The sequence below is a fragment of the Leopardus geoffroyi genome, chromosome X (genome assembly GCF_018350155.1).
Source record: "Leopardus geoffroyi isolate Oge1 chromosome X, O.geoffroyi_Oge1_pat1.0, whole genome shotgun sequence".
In the NCBI taxonomy this organism is placed as follows: domain Eukaryota; kingdom Metazoa; phylum Chordata; class Mammalia; order Carnivora; family Felidae; genus Leopardus; species Leopardus geoffroyi.
This window is the reverse complement of record NC_059343.1, coordinates 16111701-16130864: the sequence shown is the minus strand read 5'-3', so window position 1 is coordinate 16130864 and position 19164 is coordinate 16111701. Positions and strand designations below refer to the sequence as shown.

The window sequence follows — 19164 nt, the reverse complement described above, 5'->3', positions numbered from 1 at the left end:
TGTATGAAAAGGACACACGATTGCAAAATATACTAACTCTTCTTCTCCCCCATTCATGTGTTTCTTGTTGTGATAAAATGCATATAAAGTTTGCCATTTTAACCATTTTTAAGTGTACAATTCGGTGGCAGTAATTGCATTCATAATGCCTGGGAACCATCGCCACATGTGCTAACTCTTAATGTTAATAAAAAGTTTCTCGATAATTTGAATTTTGTTCTTTTAGGTGTGGATTGATTTTACTTAAATTTGTCATGTTTATATTTCAAAATGCAGCATAAAAATGATATGAAGTTACCTTCTGGATATTTTAAATGAGAGCAATAACATTACATCAGTTAAGTGAGGCATGCTTGCCAACTTTCTGACTCAGTTTTGTTCACTTGGGGCTGTGTTTTCTTTGAGAAATGTATGTGTATCCAGTGTTGCTATCATATAGTCCAACGGTGGTTTTATAAATTTTCTAACCATAAGTGTTTCCTTAATTATTCATACTTGTGAAGCCTTTACCCTGAGCTTGTGTAGTGATTTTAGTAAAACTTGTTTTTCAGAAGATGGACTAGTAGAACGGAATTGACAACCGTTTGTGTGGGCTTTTTTAATTTATTTATTTAAACAAATTTTTTTTAATGTTTATTTATTTTTGAGAGAGACAGAATGCGAGTGGGTTAGGGGCAGAGAGAGAGGGAGACACAGAATCGGAAGCAGGCTCCAGGCTTTGAGCCGTCAGCACAGAGCCCGACGCGGGGCTCGAACTCACGAGCCGTGAGATCATGACCTGAGCCAAATTCAGATGCTCAACCGAGCCACCCAGGCACCCCCCCGTTTGTGTTTTTTTAAGCTTTAGCATTAACTATAATACTTTCTGTAACTTCTCTCACCGCCCACCCCCCGATTTCAACTGGATACCTTAGGTGAAGTTTTGCATTTCACCATGCGTGTCACTCTTGATGTCACTGAGGTTATGAAAGCCATCTGTTCCTTGAGAACATGAGTGTAACTGGACACATTTCCCCTCTTGTACGCTTCCCTACTGTTAGACCGAGGTGCTGCTTTTCTTCCTGACTTGTGTGGCAAGTTTCTTTGCAACAGATCTTCTAGGAATTTGTCCTCATTCACAGATGGCAGCCTGGCTGTTGACGGGGAAGCAAGTCATTGATTTCCACTCAAGGAGGAAGGTTGAGGCAAGCCTTTTCCTCAGTTGCAAGGTTGGGATTCGGGTACATGTTGTGTGTTCTTTTCTGTTGGCTCTCTGTTAGCTTCCTCTGACTCCATTTTTACCTCTAGTTTTTAGATGACTCGGGACTCCTGAGGGCTTGACCATCTGCCTCAGCCTGCAGTTTCTATGTGCTCATTGAACTTGTGCTGTTTAGTCGTTCTTTTCTTAGCCTCACCGTGCCAACTTCCTATTGACCACCCAGTTCTTCCAGACCACATCGACCACCAGCCTCCCTTAACAGCAAATAGAAACCAGACATCAAGCCTTCATCTTAGGACCTAAGAAGTGTGTCCTAGAGGAGGCCACAAGCTGCTATGAGTCTCTAGTCTTTAGGGGCTAGGCGTTTTATGTCCTCTAAAATGTAGCAGTTACAGGTAACATCCGGTGCAGGTCTAGCCTGCCCTCCTTTGTCTTTCACTGCCATCTGAGGGCTTTAGAAGTAGTCCCAACACACTGCATTTTGTGACATTCACTGTCTACAGCTCTTTTTCTTACACCTGTCCTTCTGGATGCTACTTTGTCTTTGTATTGTAGCTTTGACATGGGCTTTTACATTCTGGCTACTGTCAGTACCTACAAGCGAGGCATAAACAGGCTGTTTTGTAGATTTGTGTTTGAACAGCCCAGCTCTCCAAGTATGGCATGAAATGAAGTACATACCATACGATTAGCATCCTACTTAACAATTGAGTTCCACATTCTCCTACCCTTTAGGATAAGGAATGAGGCATTGCACCTTCTCTGTTTCTGCCACGGTCTGAACTAAGGCACTTAAGGCTTACCTGGCCTTTGGGCTGTCCCAGTAGTATTGTGATGCTCTGAAACCCCATTCCATGTGTGTAAACTGATGACTTAGACCTATTACTTCATTTTCCCTCAACCTTTATGCCCTGAAAGAAAAGAGGTGTGAAGGCTTGGAGTCTTTAGTTTTTTCCAGTGTTGCTTGCTTCCGCTTTCCCTTCGATTAGGGCCACTTTTGCTCAAATGGAGTTACTGAGTGTGAGGTATCACTTATATCACTTTTCATCTCAAGCTTCTGCTTCGGAGGGAACTTTGAAGGTCCTGTCCTGGAAAGAAGCCATAGTCTGGGCACCATCTGTACACTGCTTTTTTTTTTTTTTTTGCTTTTTGCCCTAAAAGAGAATTCATTCTTTTTATTGTTATTAGATCACCACCTAGATGAATTAAAGATTCATCACCAGTTAATTAATCTAGGTGCCCTGGGGCTGCTCTAGCCTGAAACCAGATCTGAACCTACACACCCATACGTGCCTGACAGTCCACCAGGAAGGTTCAGACTGACCTTGTCTGGACTGCTCCCTCCCTAGCCGTGGTGAAATGCCTGGGCTGATCATTCCTGACTTGGAAGTCTTGTGGTGCTCATCTGTAGTGCGGTCCAGTCACTGTGCCATCATTCACGTGCTTCCTCTCTCCAACACCAAACGGTCTCAGGAAGGAGTGGGGGGGATCCTAGATGTGCTCCTAATATTTCTTCTTGTCCCACTTCACAAGACTGAGCGTGGCTCCCCCGCTGCCTCCAAAATAGCAGGATTCCCAAGCAGTATTAAGAAGTACAGAACTGAAATGCTTCCTCCTAATTTATCTGGTATTTATCATTATTAATCCCATTCTGGCACCTACATTGTCTTTTATTGTGTCACCTTTCTCTCAGATTCTGTGCCTGGGCTAGACGATGAGGGGGTGGGAGGAATGTCTGTTACCACCTGGAGTAAGGCTGGTCTGTTCACAGCCATTCACAAGTGCCCCCCTTTAAAGATCCTCTGCTCATCACAAAGTTTTCAGAAATTCTTGGGGGAGTAGGACAAAGAACGTAGTAAAAATTCATGAAGCCACCTCTGAGAACATTGCCTCTGAAAAAATGCTAGCGGTTGAGTGTTTAGTCAGGGAGACCTGGACCTCTTTAGCAGCACAGATTCTCTTGCAGTCCTCAGGGTGCCTGTCAGCGAGGTGCCTACCAGCACTCGGCCCGTGGATAGGAAAGGGAGAAGGGAGAGATTGTAAAGACACTGCAAGAAGGAAGTTAGAGACTGGGATCTGTGGCTCTTGGGGTTGAACAAACCCTTGAAAGTCATGGGGTGCAAAGACAGAATGGGAGCCAAGATCAGGTAGATCACCAAGAATCCGTTCTACACCCACTGTGTCCCTGGACCTGAAGTGTGCCATCATCGCCCTCAGACATTTGTGACCTCTGGAGCCTCCAGTTTCACTATCTCTCTCTATGACTTCTTTGTCTTATTTGGTGGTTTCCCTTCTTCTATGCATCCTTAAAAAAATATAAGCATTCTCTAGCATTCTATTCTTTCTTCTCTTTGTTTATTCCTTCTACTTGCCTTGACTGTCCTCACTTCTTCCCAGGGTGCCAGCTGTTACCTCTGGTGATGACTTTATCCCTCATCACTCTCTAGAGCCCCAGAAGCCCAGCTGCCTCCAAGGTGCCTCTTGAGGGCACCTCCAATTCAGCATGTTCAAAATCAAACTTTCACTGGCACAAACTACAGCATGGGTGACCCTTAAAAACATGATGCTAAGTGACAGAAGTCAGTCACAAAAGACCTCATATTGTGTGATTCCATCTACGTGAGATACTGAGAATACGCTGAGCCATAGAGAAAGTAGATTAGTGGTTGCCAGAGACTGGGGGGTTAAGGAAAAATGGAGGCGTGTGTGTGTGTGCCTGCTAACAGGTATGGGGAGTCTTTGCGGGTGAGAAGATACTCTTAACACTGATGGTACTGACTGATGGTGGCACAACTCTGTGAATATACTAAAGAGCCATTGAATTGTACAGTGAAATGGGTGAAGTGTATGGTGTGTGGTTTATATCTCAGTGGCACTGTTGAAAATAAAATCAAATTCACTCTCCTCCCCAGACCACTGGTTTCTTCTGACAGCTAGCCAGCCAACCAGACACGGTTCCTGGTTCCCCTTCCAGCTTCAGCCATTGCAAGTCTTTCTGTCATTCATTCATTACTTCGTTCATTTTATTTTATTTTTTTATGTCTACTTGTTTATTTTGAGAGAGAGAGCGCACATGAGCAGAGGAGGAGCAGAGAGAGGGAGAGAGAGAGGGAGAGAGAGAGAATCCACACTGTCAGCATAGAGCCAAACCCAGGGCTCGATCCCATGAACTGTGAGATCATGACCTGGGGCAAACCGTTACATTGTTCTTTTAAAGCTCTTCCATGGACTCTGCACACCACATAAATGTGATAACTAACATAATTAACTTTTTAAAATATGCAAACAACCTCTTTTAATGTGAGAAATTTTATATCAGTCATTTTTTCCCTTGAATTTGGATATCCTTCATATTTTATTTATTTATTTTTATTTTAGAGAGAGAGAGAGCAAGAGAGTGCGTGTAAGTGGAGGAGGGGCAGAGGGGAAGAGAGAGAGAAGCTTAAGCAGGTTCCATGCTCAGCATTGAGCCCAACATGGGGCTTGATCCCATGACCCTGGGATCATGACCTGAGCTGAAATCAAGAGTTGGATGCTCAACTGGCTGAGCCACCCAGGCGCCCCCATGTATTCATATATAAATACTACTTATTGCAGAATAACGTAGTGTTTTAGGTATCCATTCTAACTCTCTTTTTTCTTTTTGTTGATGTAAGTCCCGAGAAACCTTGTTAATATGATTCTATAGATGAGAATGAAAAGACTTTTATTATAGCAACGCCACTTGATTCTTTGGACTCACTCTGAATTATAGGCCAAAAAATCACCTAGTGATCTGTCATCAAAAACTGTTTTGAATGTTCTTTTGTCCTCCTTCAATTTTATTAAACAAAGGCAAAGAAGTGGAAGCCATGTGACTTGCAGAAGTATGCTATTTATTAGTAGCTGTTAGGGTGGGTTCATTTTCTTGACACCATCAGCAACATCTCCAACTGCCCTGTTTTGGGGGATCCCCAGGTAATGCAAAGTAGGAAGATTCAGGATGAGAACTTGTATCTTTCTTGTATAAAGTGGAGGGTGAGGGACCAGCCCTAACCACTTGTGCAGGTAGATTAATTTTGGAAAGTGAACATTGGGAAGTTGAAGATCTAGAAAGTAATTCTTCCCAAACTATCTGTACCCACATGCTCCTTGGAAAGTCTTCATATGTCCCTAAGGGTAGGTATACCCTAGCTTGATCATTGCTGACTTGCTTAACCAAGCCTCTGTTGATGACTTTGGTATAGCTTACAGGTTTTCTTATTTTTGGTAACACTACTGGGCAAATTGACGTTTTGGTACCTTGCCATAGTCCACCTTTTTTACTCATTTATGCTCTGACCAGAAGTACATGAAAGGGCCCATTTACCTACACCCTAGCAGGTGCTCCACATTATCAGTCTTTATTATCCATTGTCAGTCTAATAGCAGAAAATAGTTCTCATTTGCCTTTCTTTGGTTATTAATTATGTGAGCATATTTTAGGTGTCTGTTGACCAATTAATGCCTTCCCTCAGCTTCCTTATTTCTATGCTTTGCCAGTGTTTCTGCTGAGGAATGGTACTTTTTCTTATTGATTTGTAAGAACTCTTAATTTACTGAGGATATTAACCTATCATACATTTTGCTGGTATTTATTTTACGTTTCCCAGCTATTTGTGGTAGCTTTTACATTACAAAATTCGTAAATGTTCATGAGTCTGTTTGAGTTTGTGCTTATATGGTTTCTAGATTTCATATCATACTTATGCTTATAAAAATTCCTTATGGTGTTTCCTTTAAGGGGTTTTTTGGTTAATTTTTAAAACATATAAATATTTATTCCCTCTAGAATTTATTTTTATGATACAGTGTGAGGTTAGAATCTATTTTTTGCCAATGGATAGTCAGTTTTTTATACCACTTATTAAATAATTTGTCCTTTTCCCACTGATTGAAAATGCCACCTTTAGCATATGCTACATTCTTATGTATTCCTGATCTGTCGTTGGAATATTTGGAGTCTCTAGCTTGTTTCCTTGCCTGCTGTAATTTGCTTATTCTGTGCCTTCACTACTAGCACAGTTATTCTCCCAAAACACAGCCTGAATCATGTCATTCTTACGCAAACTCTGCAACGATTCTGTTGCCTACAAGAGAAGAGACCAGACTTGTTCACCGGCTTCAGTCCTAACAAGCTACCTTTGTAACCACATTTCTTCATGGAACCTCTGCTTTTTGGAACGTAAAATATTTTTTCATGTATTTGTATCTTTGCTCCTGCTGTTCTCTTGCCTAGAAATAGCCTTCTGATCCCCACCGTTTTCTTATTAAACCCTGCTTTCCTTTTAAGACCCACCGTAAAGCCTTACCAAAGCCACCTCTCTAGCTCTTGTTTCATTTCGTCTCTCACTTGTTGCTGTTTGCCTTCTTGTTTCCCCAAGTAGATGGTCAGCTCCTTGAGGACAGAGGGTACCTCATTGGTCTTTGTATCTTCCCCTTTTGCCTTTCATTTAGTCTGTCTTTAGAAAACACCTGTGGAATAGAATCAAATCTAATCGTATATACATATACGCACTCACATGCATCCATCTATAGCTCTAAAAAGTTATTGAATGAGCGGTGCCTGGGTGGATCAGTCAGAGCTTCTGACTCTTGACTTCCACTCAGGTCATGATCTCACAGTTGGGTTCGGGTCCCATGTTGGGCTCTGCAGTGATGATGCGGAGCCTGCTTAGGATTTTCTCTCTCTCTCTCTCTCTCTCTCTCTCTGTCTCTCTGCCCCTTCCCTTCTGGCGCACACACGCTCTCTCTCAAATAAACTTAAAAGAAAGAAAAAGTTACTGAATGGTAGTAGCCATTGTGTCAGGGGTCCCCAAGACCAGCCCCAGGTTTTGTGATTGCTAGGACTCAGCATATGGTGGCACTCACAGCCGTGATGTGTTATAATGGAAGGCTGCACAGCACATCAGCAGAAGGAACTGGCACACAGGCAAAGTCCAGAGGACACCAGGTGCAAGTTTCTAAGAGTCCTCTCCCAGTGGAGTCACACGGGACGTGCTTAATTCCCGCCCCCCCCCCCAACTTGGGGCGCCTGGGTGGCTCAGTCGGTTGGGCGGCCGACTTCGGCTCAGGTCATGATCTCGCGGTCCGTGAGTTCGAGCCCTGCGTCAGGCTCTGTGCTGACAGCTCAGAGCCTGGAGCCTGTTTCAGATTCTGTGTCTCCGTCTCTCTGACCCTCCCCCGTTCATGCTCTGTCTCTCTCTGTCTCAAAAATAAGTAAACGTTAAAAAAAAAAATTCCCCCAGCAACAAGCTGTGGTAACACATGTGAAATGTTGCCAACCAGGAAAGCTTGTTAGAGACTCAGTGCCCAGGGTTTTCATTGAGGGCTGGTCACATAGGCACCTCGGCCAGTTACATACCGAATTCCAGACTCTCAGAAGGAAAGCAGATGTTCAGCACAGACCATATTGTTTGCACAGTTTAGACACTCATCAGTGGTGAGAACCCTACCAAAATCTAAGTTCCTGGCTGACAGCCAAGGAACCTAAGTTCCTGGCTGACAGCCAACCTTGTAAGTAGCCTTTCGAAGGATAGCAGTCAGATATGCTGTATTAACTCTTCCGCACAACCATCTTTTTGAAGAGCTTAATTTCACAGATGGTAAATGCCTGAAGAGAGGAGGGAAAAATCAGTATGTAGGAATGGCCAGGGAAAGTATGCTAAGCACTTTGATTTTTACTCTCTCCTCTTACAGAGGAGGTCAGCTGAGTCATAGACAAGAGCAGGGCATAGAAGGGGCTACAGCCAAAGATCCATGTATGATGGTAGAGTGTAGACAGTTGGATACACATGGGAGTGTGCAAATTATAGAGGGCCTTGAAAGCTGGGTAGAATATTGAGGATGTGATGTAGTAATAGTAGGACATCTTGCTAGCCTGAGGAGAAAGTGATGTTGAGGATGATGGCTTGGTGAGCAGTGGGTATGCAGGGTTCTGGGGACGAGATGACATGGAGGGAGACCAATAAGGGAGCATTTGCAGGGATAGCAAGTGTCAACCTAGGAAAACTTAGATGAGCATGGTGCTCATATCTCTAGTTCAGCATTCTGCTTAAAATAGCTGTTCACATAATTGGAAGAATGGAGGGATCAAGCTGAGAGATGGTGTGGGTGTAGAAGAAGCTACATCAAGGATGAATGTGATTCAGAATAATTGTACATTTTTATAAACAAGATATTTCAGCTGAAAAAAATTTTAAGAATTATTATAGTCAGAGTTTCCTTTTAAAGTTGTTGGTAGGCAACAGATATTTTATTTGAAGATCAATGTATATGATTTTTGTATTATAGAAAATTAAGAAATGGGACACGATGAATTATACCTCTATTTAAAGGAGTGATGTTGACAAAAATAAAACTATGCATGTATTTTGAACATTTCACCAATTAACCAAAACAGAAGAAGAGTAAGAATTTTCTATCAGCACTGTTTTTGTTTGGAATTAAATGTTGCCATACTAATGTAAATGCCAAAAAATAAATCAACTTTTAAATTTCTTTCAGTTTTAATAATATAAGATCCTAGTAAAAGGTAAGGATATATGTATTAATAAATATTTTAAATGTCCCAGGAAAACATGCCATTTGCCATTTTTGCACTTTTATTAGTTGCATGGTCTTCTGTCCAGTTTGTGGTTGGTAATTTCATATTTTGCATAGCATCACAGTATAGAAGCCATGTCCATTACCCTCTTTAATCACAGTCTTGTTGTTATGAATTTCTTTTCCTGTGTTTATGGAAGCCTGACATCTTTTTATGTTGTAGATGACCATCCAAAAGCAAGAAAGCTTCCCCGCCCCCAGCAATAGCTTTCTCTGCTATCAGCCAAGCCAGAAGAGTCCGTGTTGTTTTAGAATTAAATATACCATATATTGACAAAGATAAAATACCAGTTTGAGACTGGATGTATGTCATATCAGGCTCTGTGCCTGAGGGGCAGAGTTTTAAGAGTCTTGACTTTTTTTTTTTTTTTTTACAATCCCCAGGGAAACTCGTCCAAATAGCAGAATGCCTTTTCATCAACTCACTAATACCAGCATATTGAGTGTCATATATTTCCTTTGTCCTACTGACCTATCATTTGGTATCTGCTTTGCTGTGTTCTGTTGTTACTTTGCGTCTTTGGGGTTCCACATACCTTTGTGGGGGTCTAAGCTATAAGTGGTATCAAAATTAAAATATCTTGGAAATTGCAATGTGAAAAAAACTAGCTCAGATGTTATAGTTGACTCTTCTTTTGAAGTTTGTATTTCTTTTGTTTTCTCTCAATAGGGGTATACAAATATTGCCACCCCAGTCTAATCTGGAATTGTTACAAACGGAAACGACACTACAGGATGGTATTCGGGAGCATCTCTTTTTATCAGAAGTTAGAATTGGCACTCAAGCACTAATACTGTAATTTCCTTGATAACATAACTTTATTTTTCTGTAGCAGAATGCTGCAACTTTTTTACACTTAACAATTGCTTTTAAATTACAGTATTCAATGTAAAAGTTGTATTAACTACAGTTTCTTTTGCAAAAAGTCTTACAAGGGCATTATTTGTTGATGTGTTTTTCTCTGAGCATGGTTTCATAGAGAACTTAACTGAGTTACATCCAGATGTTTATATGTTGAAAGTTTTGCTTATGTAATAAAAACAAAAAAAAAGTATCTGAATTGTATAGTGTCTGTACATGAAAGAACTTTAAACAGTGGCCTTATGGTAGCAAATTTTATACCAGTTTTTCTTTTTTCTGATGATAGGTTGGCTTATAACTTGAAGTTTTCTTAAGTTTCTGAAGATCAAGGCCTATATGATTTATACATTTCATATTATAAGAAGGCAAGAGAAAAGGTGCTTCAAAATTTCCATCAGGTAGTTATGAGTGCACTGAATTTTTAGTAATTGGTTCATTCAGTTTTTTCCACAACTATTTGCTCTTTCCAATTTCAAAATGCTATTGTGGAAAATATGTAAAGATTTTGTAATCTCTGTTCCATCTTATTTTCCCCTCAGGGCAAGCTTGTGCATATCCTGTTTTTAAAGGCTTTTTAAAAATCTGACAGACAAAATTTCATATTTGGAAATTGTACTTTACTACTACAGCATTATACATTTTGCAAACACATAAAGTGTTTCTTTTCAGTTCAGTTGTATTGAGTACGTACTATCATAAGGTAAAATTGATGGGATTTTAAATAATATTTTAAGTCCTGGTACCTTATTTCTTTATGTTTTCTGTGTTCTGCTTAATAGTACATACACATTCCCCGTTAAATTTCTGTGAACTGCTTATTTGTAATAAAATAAAAAACTGTTGCTCCTCCTGCTCGAAGAAGTTACTTGCCAGTTTGTGAGAACATTATTTTAATTTCATATGAGAATTACAGCCCTGAGTAGGACCTGTTGATATTTAAAATAGTTCGGCACTTACAAAGGCAGAACTTTTAAAATCAAAATCTGGTAAGAACTTGATTTCTCATGACTGGATGTGAAAAATCTTGCTACAAACATTTAATTTTTTTTTTTTTACATATCTTTGTAAGATAGGGCAGCCATTTCCTTAGTGGGTCAGCAGTAAGTGGGGGCGAGAGTACTTGCATTAAAATTGGGTAATAAATTTAGGTTGATGTCCTGTCTTAATGCCGTGTACTGTCTCTGTAAGTCAGGTTTTCCAAACATATTGAACATTCCACTTATGATAAGAAAGAAATACATGTGCACAGTAGTATGACAGCTTTATATTGTGTTAGGTTAACTATTTGGTCAACACATGTTTATTGCACAGGTCCCATGCTAAAATTATAGCAATGAACAAGAGAACAAGACACGTGGAGACTGCCTTTATGGTCCAAACAGTCTGATATGGAAACTGGACATTAAACATGGAAATGTAGCTCAGTAAGCAGCATTAATTCTCTGGCTACATTTATTGTGGCACATAAGGCTAAGGCAGTTGACTTGACATTGATCATTCCACAACTGATTTCCTCTTTAGTCATGTTTGGATATACTTTTGGCATCATCTCAATATGCAAAGCATGTTATTTGCAAAACACCTATTTGTAATGTGGGTGTATTCAGGAAATATTGAGTGCATAAGATTTAAAGCCTAAAAAGAAAGGCTTGCTGTATAATTTCGAGTATAATATAAGGACAGGAACTGTGTCTGTCTCGTTCACCATAGTATCCCCAGTTCCCAACATCCTACTTGGCACACAGTAAGAACTCATTAAATATTAGTTTAATGAATGAGTAACAAGTAGAATATGTTTTTTAGGAACTAAACATCTAGCTTGCATGTGGAGGTTGAACAAAAGTTTATCTTATCCATAGCATTTTTTATTGACTGAGAAGAATTTGAATTCTCCAATGCATAAGACTATAAAAGAGAAGTTGTTTTGGTAAGTCACATACCATTGCCCTCTCCCCTTCCCCCCCGTATGGTAGGTATGCTCTTCTCGGCACTGGGGAGACAAAGATAATAATATGACAGAGTTCCTCCTCTAAGGAAACTCATCAGCTGTTGGAGAAGAGATTCACAAAAACAAAGACTTCAGTATAGAGTGTTAAGTGCTTTACTGCAGATATATTTGCAGAAGTTGAGACAAAAAGTTGGCATTCCTGGTTCAGTATCCCCTGGTAACATTTTCTTTCTTACTGATTTCACAAAACTCAAAAGGCACTGTTCTGTTAGTGGTTTTGCTGGTTTTAAAATTTTATGGGTTGGGGAAAACTGGGTAAAGTGTACATGGGATCTCTCTGTATTATTTCTTATAGGTCCATGTAGATCTACATTTATCTCAATATAAACTTCAATTAAAAAATATACCCATAATCTTATCACAGACAAAACTGCTATACGTATTTAGGAGGCCACATTTTCTTTTTTTCTCTCTTGGAAAAAACTATTATATTTACATTGTAATAATTTATGTAGATGCATAATATGGGCCACATTTTACCCAACAAATCCTACATTGGTGAAGTTTATTTTTTATTCATTCTCTTCTAAGGGTATTTTTTTTCTTTTTTTATGAATATAATTTATTGTCAAATTGGCTTACATACAACACCCAGTGTTCATCCCAACAAGTGTCCTCGTCCCTGCCCAACACCCACTTTCCCCTCTCCCCCACTCCCCCATCCACCTTCAGTTTGTTGTCTGTATTTAAGAGTCTCTTGTGGTCTGCTTCCCTCCCTCTCTGTAACTTTTCTTCCCTCCTTCCCTTCTCCCCTGGTCTTCTGTTAAGTTCCTCAAGATCCACATATGAGTGAAAACATGATATCTGTCCTTCTCTGACTGACTTATTTGTGAAGTTTTTTTTTTTTTAAAAAAGAATGGAGATACTTCTAGGCAGAAGTGGGAAAAGTAAAGCTGAATCAGAAACTCACCTTCTCCATTACCTAGCAAACTCAGTAAACCTCGGCCACAGATTAACCAGCAGCAACCAATCAAGGGAGAGGGGAGAAGATGCTTTTGCAACAAGGTATGGTGTGACTTCAACCCCGCCCCTGCCCCCTAAGTAGCACAGAGTAAAGAAACGAAGTTGGCGACATCTTCGTGACAAGGGGCCCCAGTGTGGACAAAGGGACTGATGAGATGACCAGGCCATGCGGAGTCAAGTCAAGGAAAACCCTTGGGAAGATGAAGTCATTGCAGCTGTCTCAGGACCTCAGCAAAAGGGTAAAGATTCACCGGGACAACGCACCTGCGGGTTCGCAGAGCAGCCTTGGGAAGCCAAAGCCTACAGGATAAGATCTACCTTTGGGTCCGGCGAGCCCTGATTCTGGACACTTAATGGGAATCCAGAAGAGAGGGCATACCAGGTTCCCCAACAGAATTCCAGCAAAACGAATGGTATGAGCTCTGAGTCCATCAAAATACAGAACTGAGATTTATTAAAACTGAGGGGTTATAGTTGTAGAAGAGAATGTGAACGTTCAAAACCTTGACAAAGAACAATTAGCATACACTGATCAATTAGGACATGGGGGGGGGTAGTAGGGTGAAGATTAAGAACTAACTGCCCCATCTTGCACAGCCAGGTGTCATGTCAAGTTATAATGTCTAAGATTGTATTCTATAATATAGAAAAAACCTAGTGAACGACCTTAATTTTTTCAGTCTTTTTCTTGACCTTAAATGCACTGGTTCTCAAAGTGTGGTCCCCAATCAGTGGCATCAGCAACACCTGCAAAACTGTTAGAAATCAAGAGTCTTGGTCCCACCCCAGACCTGCTGGCTCAGACTGGGGCTGGGGCCCAGCAGTCTGCGTGCCCTCCAGAGGATTCTGCTTTGCGCTCAAGTTTGAGAATCACTGGCTTCCGTAGTTCTTTTAGGGACCAGTAGCCCTTATGGTGAAGAGACATTTATCTCAAGTTCAGCAGCCCCTTTCATTTTTAAGTTCCATAGCATTCAAACAAAATTAAAACCTTTTAAAATAAAAAGTATAGCGATTCCCACCATCAATCCTGTCTGTGCCTATGAATCAAGAGGTCTGGAAACACGCCCACCGTCTGTTAACACTGGTGATTTTTTTTGAGTGGTGGTATTAGACTGAGTGACTCTGTGTTTTCTGTATGGACTGAATACAGTGAACATTGTATCATTTTTATCAAATAAAATCATTCTTTAAAACAAAAAAAGTGGTAAGGATATTTCATCCTCTCCATAGTATATCTCTTACCAAAATCCACTTATGCAAGTTTTACCTCCAAGGGCTGCCTCCTTCATCTTAGTCCGGACGGTCTTACTCCTTGCCGCTCCTCTTCCCACATCAAGACACGTGGGTAAGCTTCCTTAAGTATATGTTGGGTTGACTTTTTAATAACAATTCTTGACTTAAAATGTTTAACATAATTACATATAATTTGAATCATTTTACTACTGTTCTTTTTAAAAAGAAAAACCTTTTTATCTCTGACAGTAACGAGTACATAGAAAAGGGGCGCCTGGACAGCTCAGTCGGTACAGCGTGTGACTCTTAATCTCGGAGTCCTGAATTTGAGCCCCACGTTGGGCATAGAGATTACTTGAAAAAAAAAAGTACAGAGAAGAGTGTGTAAAAGGAAGAAAAATGCATTCATAATCAAGCTGTTTATATATATTTAGGGTAAACTTATGATGTTTTTCATTAGTTTTTCTGAGCTTTTTTTGGTAGTTGAGGTAATATTTTATATATTCAGTCTTTGCACATAGTCACATACATGTTTAAAACATGTTTGTATGACATTCAAGTTGACATATTTTTGGAAGGCAAGGGATAGAAGCCCATTCCCAGAAAGCTAAAAATGTCTTAGAAATACTGGATTATCATGTTAAAGTTTAGAGGGCTTATTTGTTTTGGCTGTACACATCATTAAAGACATTAAAAGCTAGATTAAGGGCACCTGGGTGGCTCAGTCGGTTAAGTGTCCTGACTTCGGCTCAGGTCGTGATCTCACGGCTCGTGGGTTCGAGCCCCACATCAGGTTCTCTGCTGTCAGCACAGAGCCCACTTCAGATCCTCTGTCCTCCTCTCTCTGCCCCTCCCCTGCTCACTCACTCTCTCTCTCTCTCTCTCTCAAAAATAAATAAACGTTTTTTTAAAAAGCTAGATTAAGTTTTACAGATAATTTTCTAAAGTGAATTCTTACCTCAAATTCGAATCCCTTCGAGATAGGGGCACCTGACTGGCTTAGTCACTAGAGCATGCAGACTCTTGAGCTCAGGGTTGTGAGTTTGAGCCCCACCTGGAGTGTAGAGATTACTCGAAATTCTAATCCCTTCTAATGACGTTTAAAATAATATTTAGTAAAGAAGAAATTAATGTTATGAAGTTCTTGCTGATAACAATTTCTGCAAGGGATTACAGGGAACACAGTGCTGCTCACTTAATGGTCTCTTTACAACTATGGTGAAAAAACATCATCAAGAGGTGCCTCAAAAAGCTAACCATAGAATTACCATAGGATTTCACCCTTAGGTATATACCCCAAAGAATTGAAAACAGGGACTCACGCACTTGTATGCCAGTGTTCGTTGTGGCATTATTCACAGTAGCCAAAAGGTGGAAACCACCGGCACGTCCATCAACAGGTGAATGGATAGACAAAATGTGGTCTGTCCATACGATGGAATCTTACTCTGCCATAAGAAGAAATGAAGTGCTGGTACATGCTACAACTTACATAAACCTTGAAGACATCATGCTGAGTGAAATAAGCTGGTCACAAAAGAACAAATACCGTACCATTCGACTTACATGAAATATTTAGAATAGGTTGGAAATAATTTTATTTTAAAAACATCTATCGTTTTGGCTCCCATTTCTATATATGTGAACTGTTTTTTTTAACTTCTGAAACACTGAAGATTTTCCCTTTCCCTTTTTCTCTGATATTCTGAAATGTATGGAAGATGGGTCTTTTTGGTATGTTTCATTCTTTGAGCTGAGTTCCTGGTGGGCCCCTTCCATCCGGAGAGTTAGGTCCTTCCATTCTATGGTAATTTTCCCCTTCCACCATATCTCTCTTCTGAAGGTCTGTCCTCACGTCCCAACCCTCAGGGCAGCGCTTGGCCTTCTGGGCTCTTTTTCACTTATTTACTCTTTCTCATCCCCTCTGATGTTTTTAATTCCGATTTGTATCTTCCATAGCCCCAGCTGTTTTGACTGTGTGTTAAATTCAGTTACTGCTTGCTCTTCCCTTGGCTTTCCCTAAATCCCTCTCCCCTCTGGACCTCTCTCCATCTAGGAGACCACTCACCCTCTGTCTGCCTTCTTGTGTTAGTGTTCCTGAGAACATTCCCTCTCTTCTCCCTCCACATTTTCCGTGGATGATTTAATTTAGATTCATGTCTTTTAATATAATATGTTCATCAATGTGTAAAAAAAAAAAAGTTATCTCCACACCCGACCTCTCTCTCTGAGGTCTAGACACTTATTTCCATTTGTCACATAGAAATTTCCACCTGAATGTCCCTATAACCATCTCAAATGCATCCTGTCTGAAACTGGACTGAACTCCAAAAGTGTTCTTCCTCTGTTCATAATCTCAGTTAATAGCCCAATTCACAAAGAGGCTCAGCTCTCAGATTCTGCATTTTCCAACTTTTGAAAACAAAAATCCTTGTATGTTCTCTAAAATTTAAGTAAAAAATAAAAATAAAAATAGAGACTCAAAAAAAATCTTTCCTTGAATGACCAACCACCACTTGATCTCACCTTTGTCCCATCTGATCTTTGTAAATACCCAGTGTCGTGCATGCAGGGCAGGTGGCAGGTGACATTGCCACATTTTGAGACTACCAGAGGCTCCCTGCGGTTAAATGACTTCCCAGGGTGATAGAGTCAACGATTGCTGGAACTGGCAGCCAAACGTGCAGACTTGAACTCACTTGTTCCCTGGAAGAGTAACGCTTCACGTGTACTAAGCACATACTCTGGCAGGCAATGTTCGAGCACTCTCCATGTGCTAACTCATTTTATCTTCACAGAAACTCTATGAGCTACTGTTATTTTCTCCGTTTTACAGATGAGGAAGCTGAGGCACAGAGAAGGTAAGTGACTGGCTCAGGGTCACTGGCTAATAAGTGTTAGTGCTGAGATTCAGACCCAGGCATAGTTTCTTAAAGTCAGATTAAGATCTGTGTAAAGGAAAATCCACCCTTTTTAGGCGAACAGTTCAATACATTTTGACCACCCTGTACAGTCATGTAACCACCACCACCGTTAAAATGTAGACTCTTCTCATTGCCCCCCAAAGACCCTTTTCGCACCATTGTTGGCAATCTCCTCTCTTATCCCAAACAAGGATGCGTTTTTCTATCCAAATAATTCTGCCCTTTCCAGAATGCCATATAAATGGAAACATACAGTACGCAGACTGTTGTGTCTGGCTTCTTTCACTTAGCATAATGCTTTTAAGATTTGTCCATGTTGGTGCATGTATTTCACTAATTCATCCTTTTCCATTGCTAAGTAGTATTCCATTGTTTGGATGTACCGTAATTTACTTATCCATTCACTACTTGATGGACATTTGTTGCTTCTGCCATTTGGCGATTATGAATAAAGTGCAGGTCTTTGTGTAGGCATAACTTTTTATTTTGCTTGGGTAAATGCTTAGAAGTGAGATTGCTGGGTCATATGGTAATATACGTTTAACTTGGTAAGAAATGACCAAACTGGTTTCCTAGGTAGCTGTATCAGTTTACACTCTCACCAGCAGTGTATGAGAGTTCCAGTGGCTCTACCTCCTCACCAGCTTCGATTATCTTGCTTGTTTTTAGCTGTTCTAGTAGGGCTAGAAGTGGCATCACATTGTGGTCTAAATGTGCATTTCCTTCATGGCTCCTGATGTTGAATGTCTTTTCATGTGCTTGTCTGCACTTTCACCCACTTCACTAGCCTCCCTCCCAGCAGAGTTTTTTAAAGTAATCTCTATGCCCAACGTGGGTCTCAGACCCACAGCCCCGAGGTCGAGAGTCACATGGTCCACCGACTGAGCCAGCCAGCCTTCCAGCGGAGTTTTAACCCCTCTAAATGTGCCTCACTCAACCTGTCTTTACCCCTGCACACATGCTCTATTCAAATTCCATTGTCCCAAATGTCTTTTCCCTGTATCTGCCTGGTCATTTTCTTCAAACCTGACCCTTAGGAACACAGATTGATAGGTTTTCCAACCAACCATCACTGGGTTAGCTGCCTTTTCTCTGGGCTTCCAGAATACCGGAACACATCCCTGCTTGAGCCCTTAGGCACAGAGACTAGAGACACAGCCTATTTCTCTCTTCCTTCCATCTGGCTCTGTGCTTGACATGTAGCTCAAAAATAGTCGTTGAATGACTAAAAGCCCCCATATTAGCCAAAACCTTGTAGTGGCTTCTTGGTACCTACAGGGGAAAAAAAGTCCAAATTTTAGCACCTGTCTTATGAAATACTTGGAGAGAAAAGCAGTCAAGTGGACTACTTTTCAGGGTTTTTACTTACCCAGCCTTACCTCCTAGGAAGTCTCCTAAGAGGCCTGTTCCACAGTTCCTGAAGACAAGGAGATGAAATAGGAGAGGACTATCAGACTCTGGGCATCTTCTCCGTGTCAAGTGCCAGGTGGTAAGTTGTCCCCTGGTCACCCTCACTGGGCTTTCTCCTGACCCCAAGCTCCCCAGCCTCTTCTGTCTTTGCCACCTTTGTCAGTCTAAGTTCTACCTATTTTTCTGGATGCGCATTTCTACCAAAATTCAATCCACTTTTTCTTATATCAGATTCTTGACATCTCAAGAAGAACAGACGTCTTGTAATTTCCCTTCGGCTCCTAGCCTTGGAGGCTTCCAGCCGCAGAGCAGTCCTCAGCAAATCTTGTGGGTGTTAAGCCGAGCAACAAAGTCTGGAGCACTTTTCTTTTAGTAGTTGATCAGTATTGGGGGCGGGGAACAATCCTTCATTGCTTTCAGGAAGACACGTGTGGTGTTACGGTTCAGCTCTTTGTCATCTGCGCTGCAATTAGACACAGGTGACATTAGGGGCGCCTGCGTGGCGCAGTCGGTTAAGCATCTGACTCTCGATCTCGTATGACATCATCATACATTTCAACCATTTTGTCCATCTACCTAAACATTTTTTTATTCAGAAATAATTTCAAACTTACAGAAAAGTTGCAACAATAGTACAAGGAACATCTATACACCATTTACCCAGCTTTACCTGTTAACATTTTTCATTTGTTTTATCATTTGTTCTCTGTGTATGTGTATATATATACATGTGCACACATTTTTTTCCTGAATCATTTGAAAGTAGATTTCATCCATCATACCTATTACCTCTAAATACTTGAATGAATATTTCCTAAGAACAAGGACATTCTCGGGACACCTGGGTGGCTCATTCAGTTAAGCGTCCGACTTTAGCTCAGGTCATGATCTTGCGGTTCGTGTGTTTGAGCCCCACGTGAGGCTCTGGGCTGCCAGCTCGGAG

General features: G+C 40.8%; 1 protein-coding gene across 12 annotated transcripts in view; it reads left to right on the top strand.

Moving 5' to 3' along the window:
* BCLAF3 (BCLAF1 and THRAP3 family member 3) overlaps positions 1 to 10548 on the top strand; it is a 58920-nt gene extending 48372 nt beyond the window's left edge. For 11 of the 12 annotated variants that reach the window (XM_045473276.1, XM_045473275.1, XM_045473269.1 and 8 more), the window contains one exon: positions 9492 to 10548. In XM_045473276.1, coding sequence (XP_045329232.1) covers positions 9492 to 9521 — 30 coding nt within the window. In that variant the 3' untranslated portion in view covers positions 9522 to 10548. Of the gene's footprint in view, positions 1 to 8722; positions 8751 to 9491 lie in introns of all 12 variants that reach the window. The other variant, XM_045473273.1, reaches the window with a different exon arrangement.
* The last annotated feature ends 8616 nt before the right edge of the window (positions 10549 to 19164 follow it).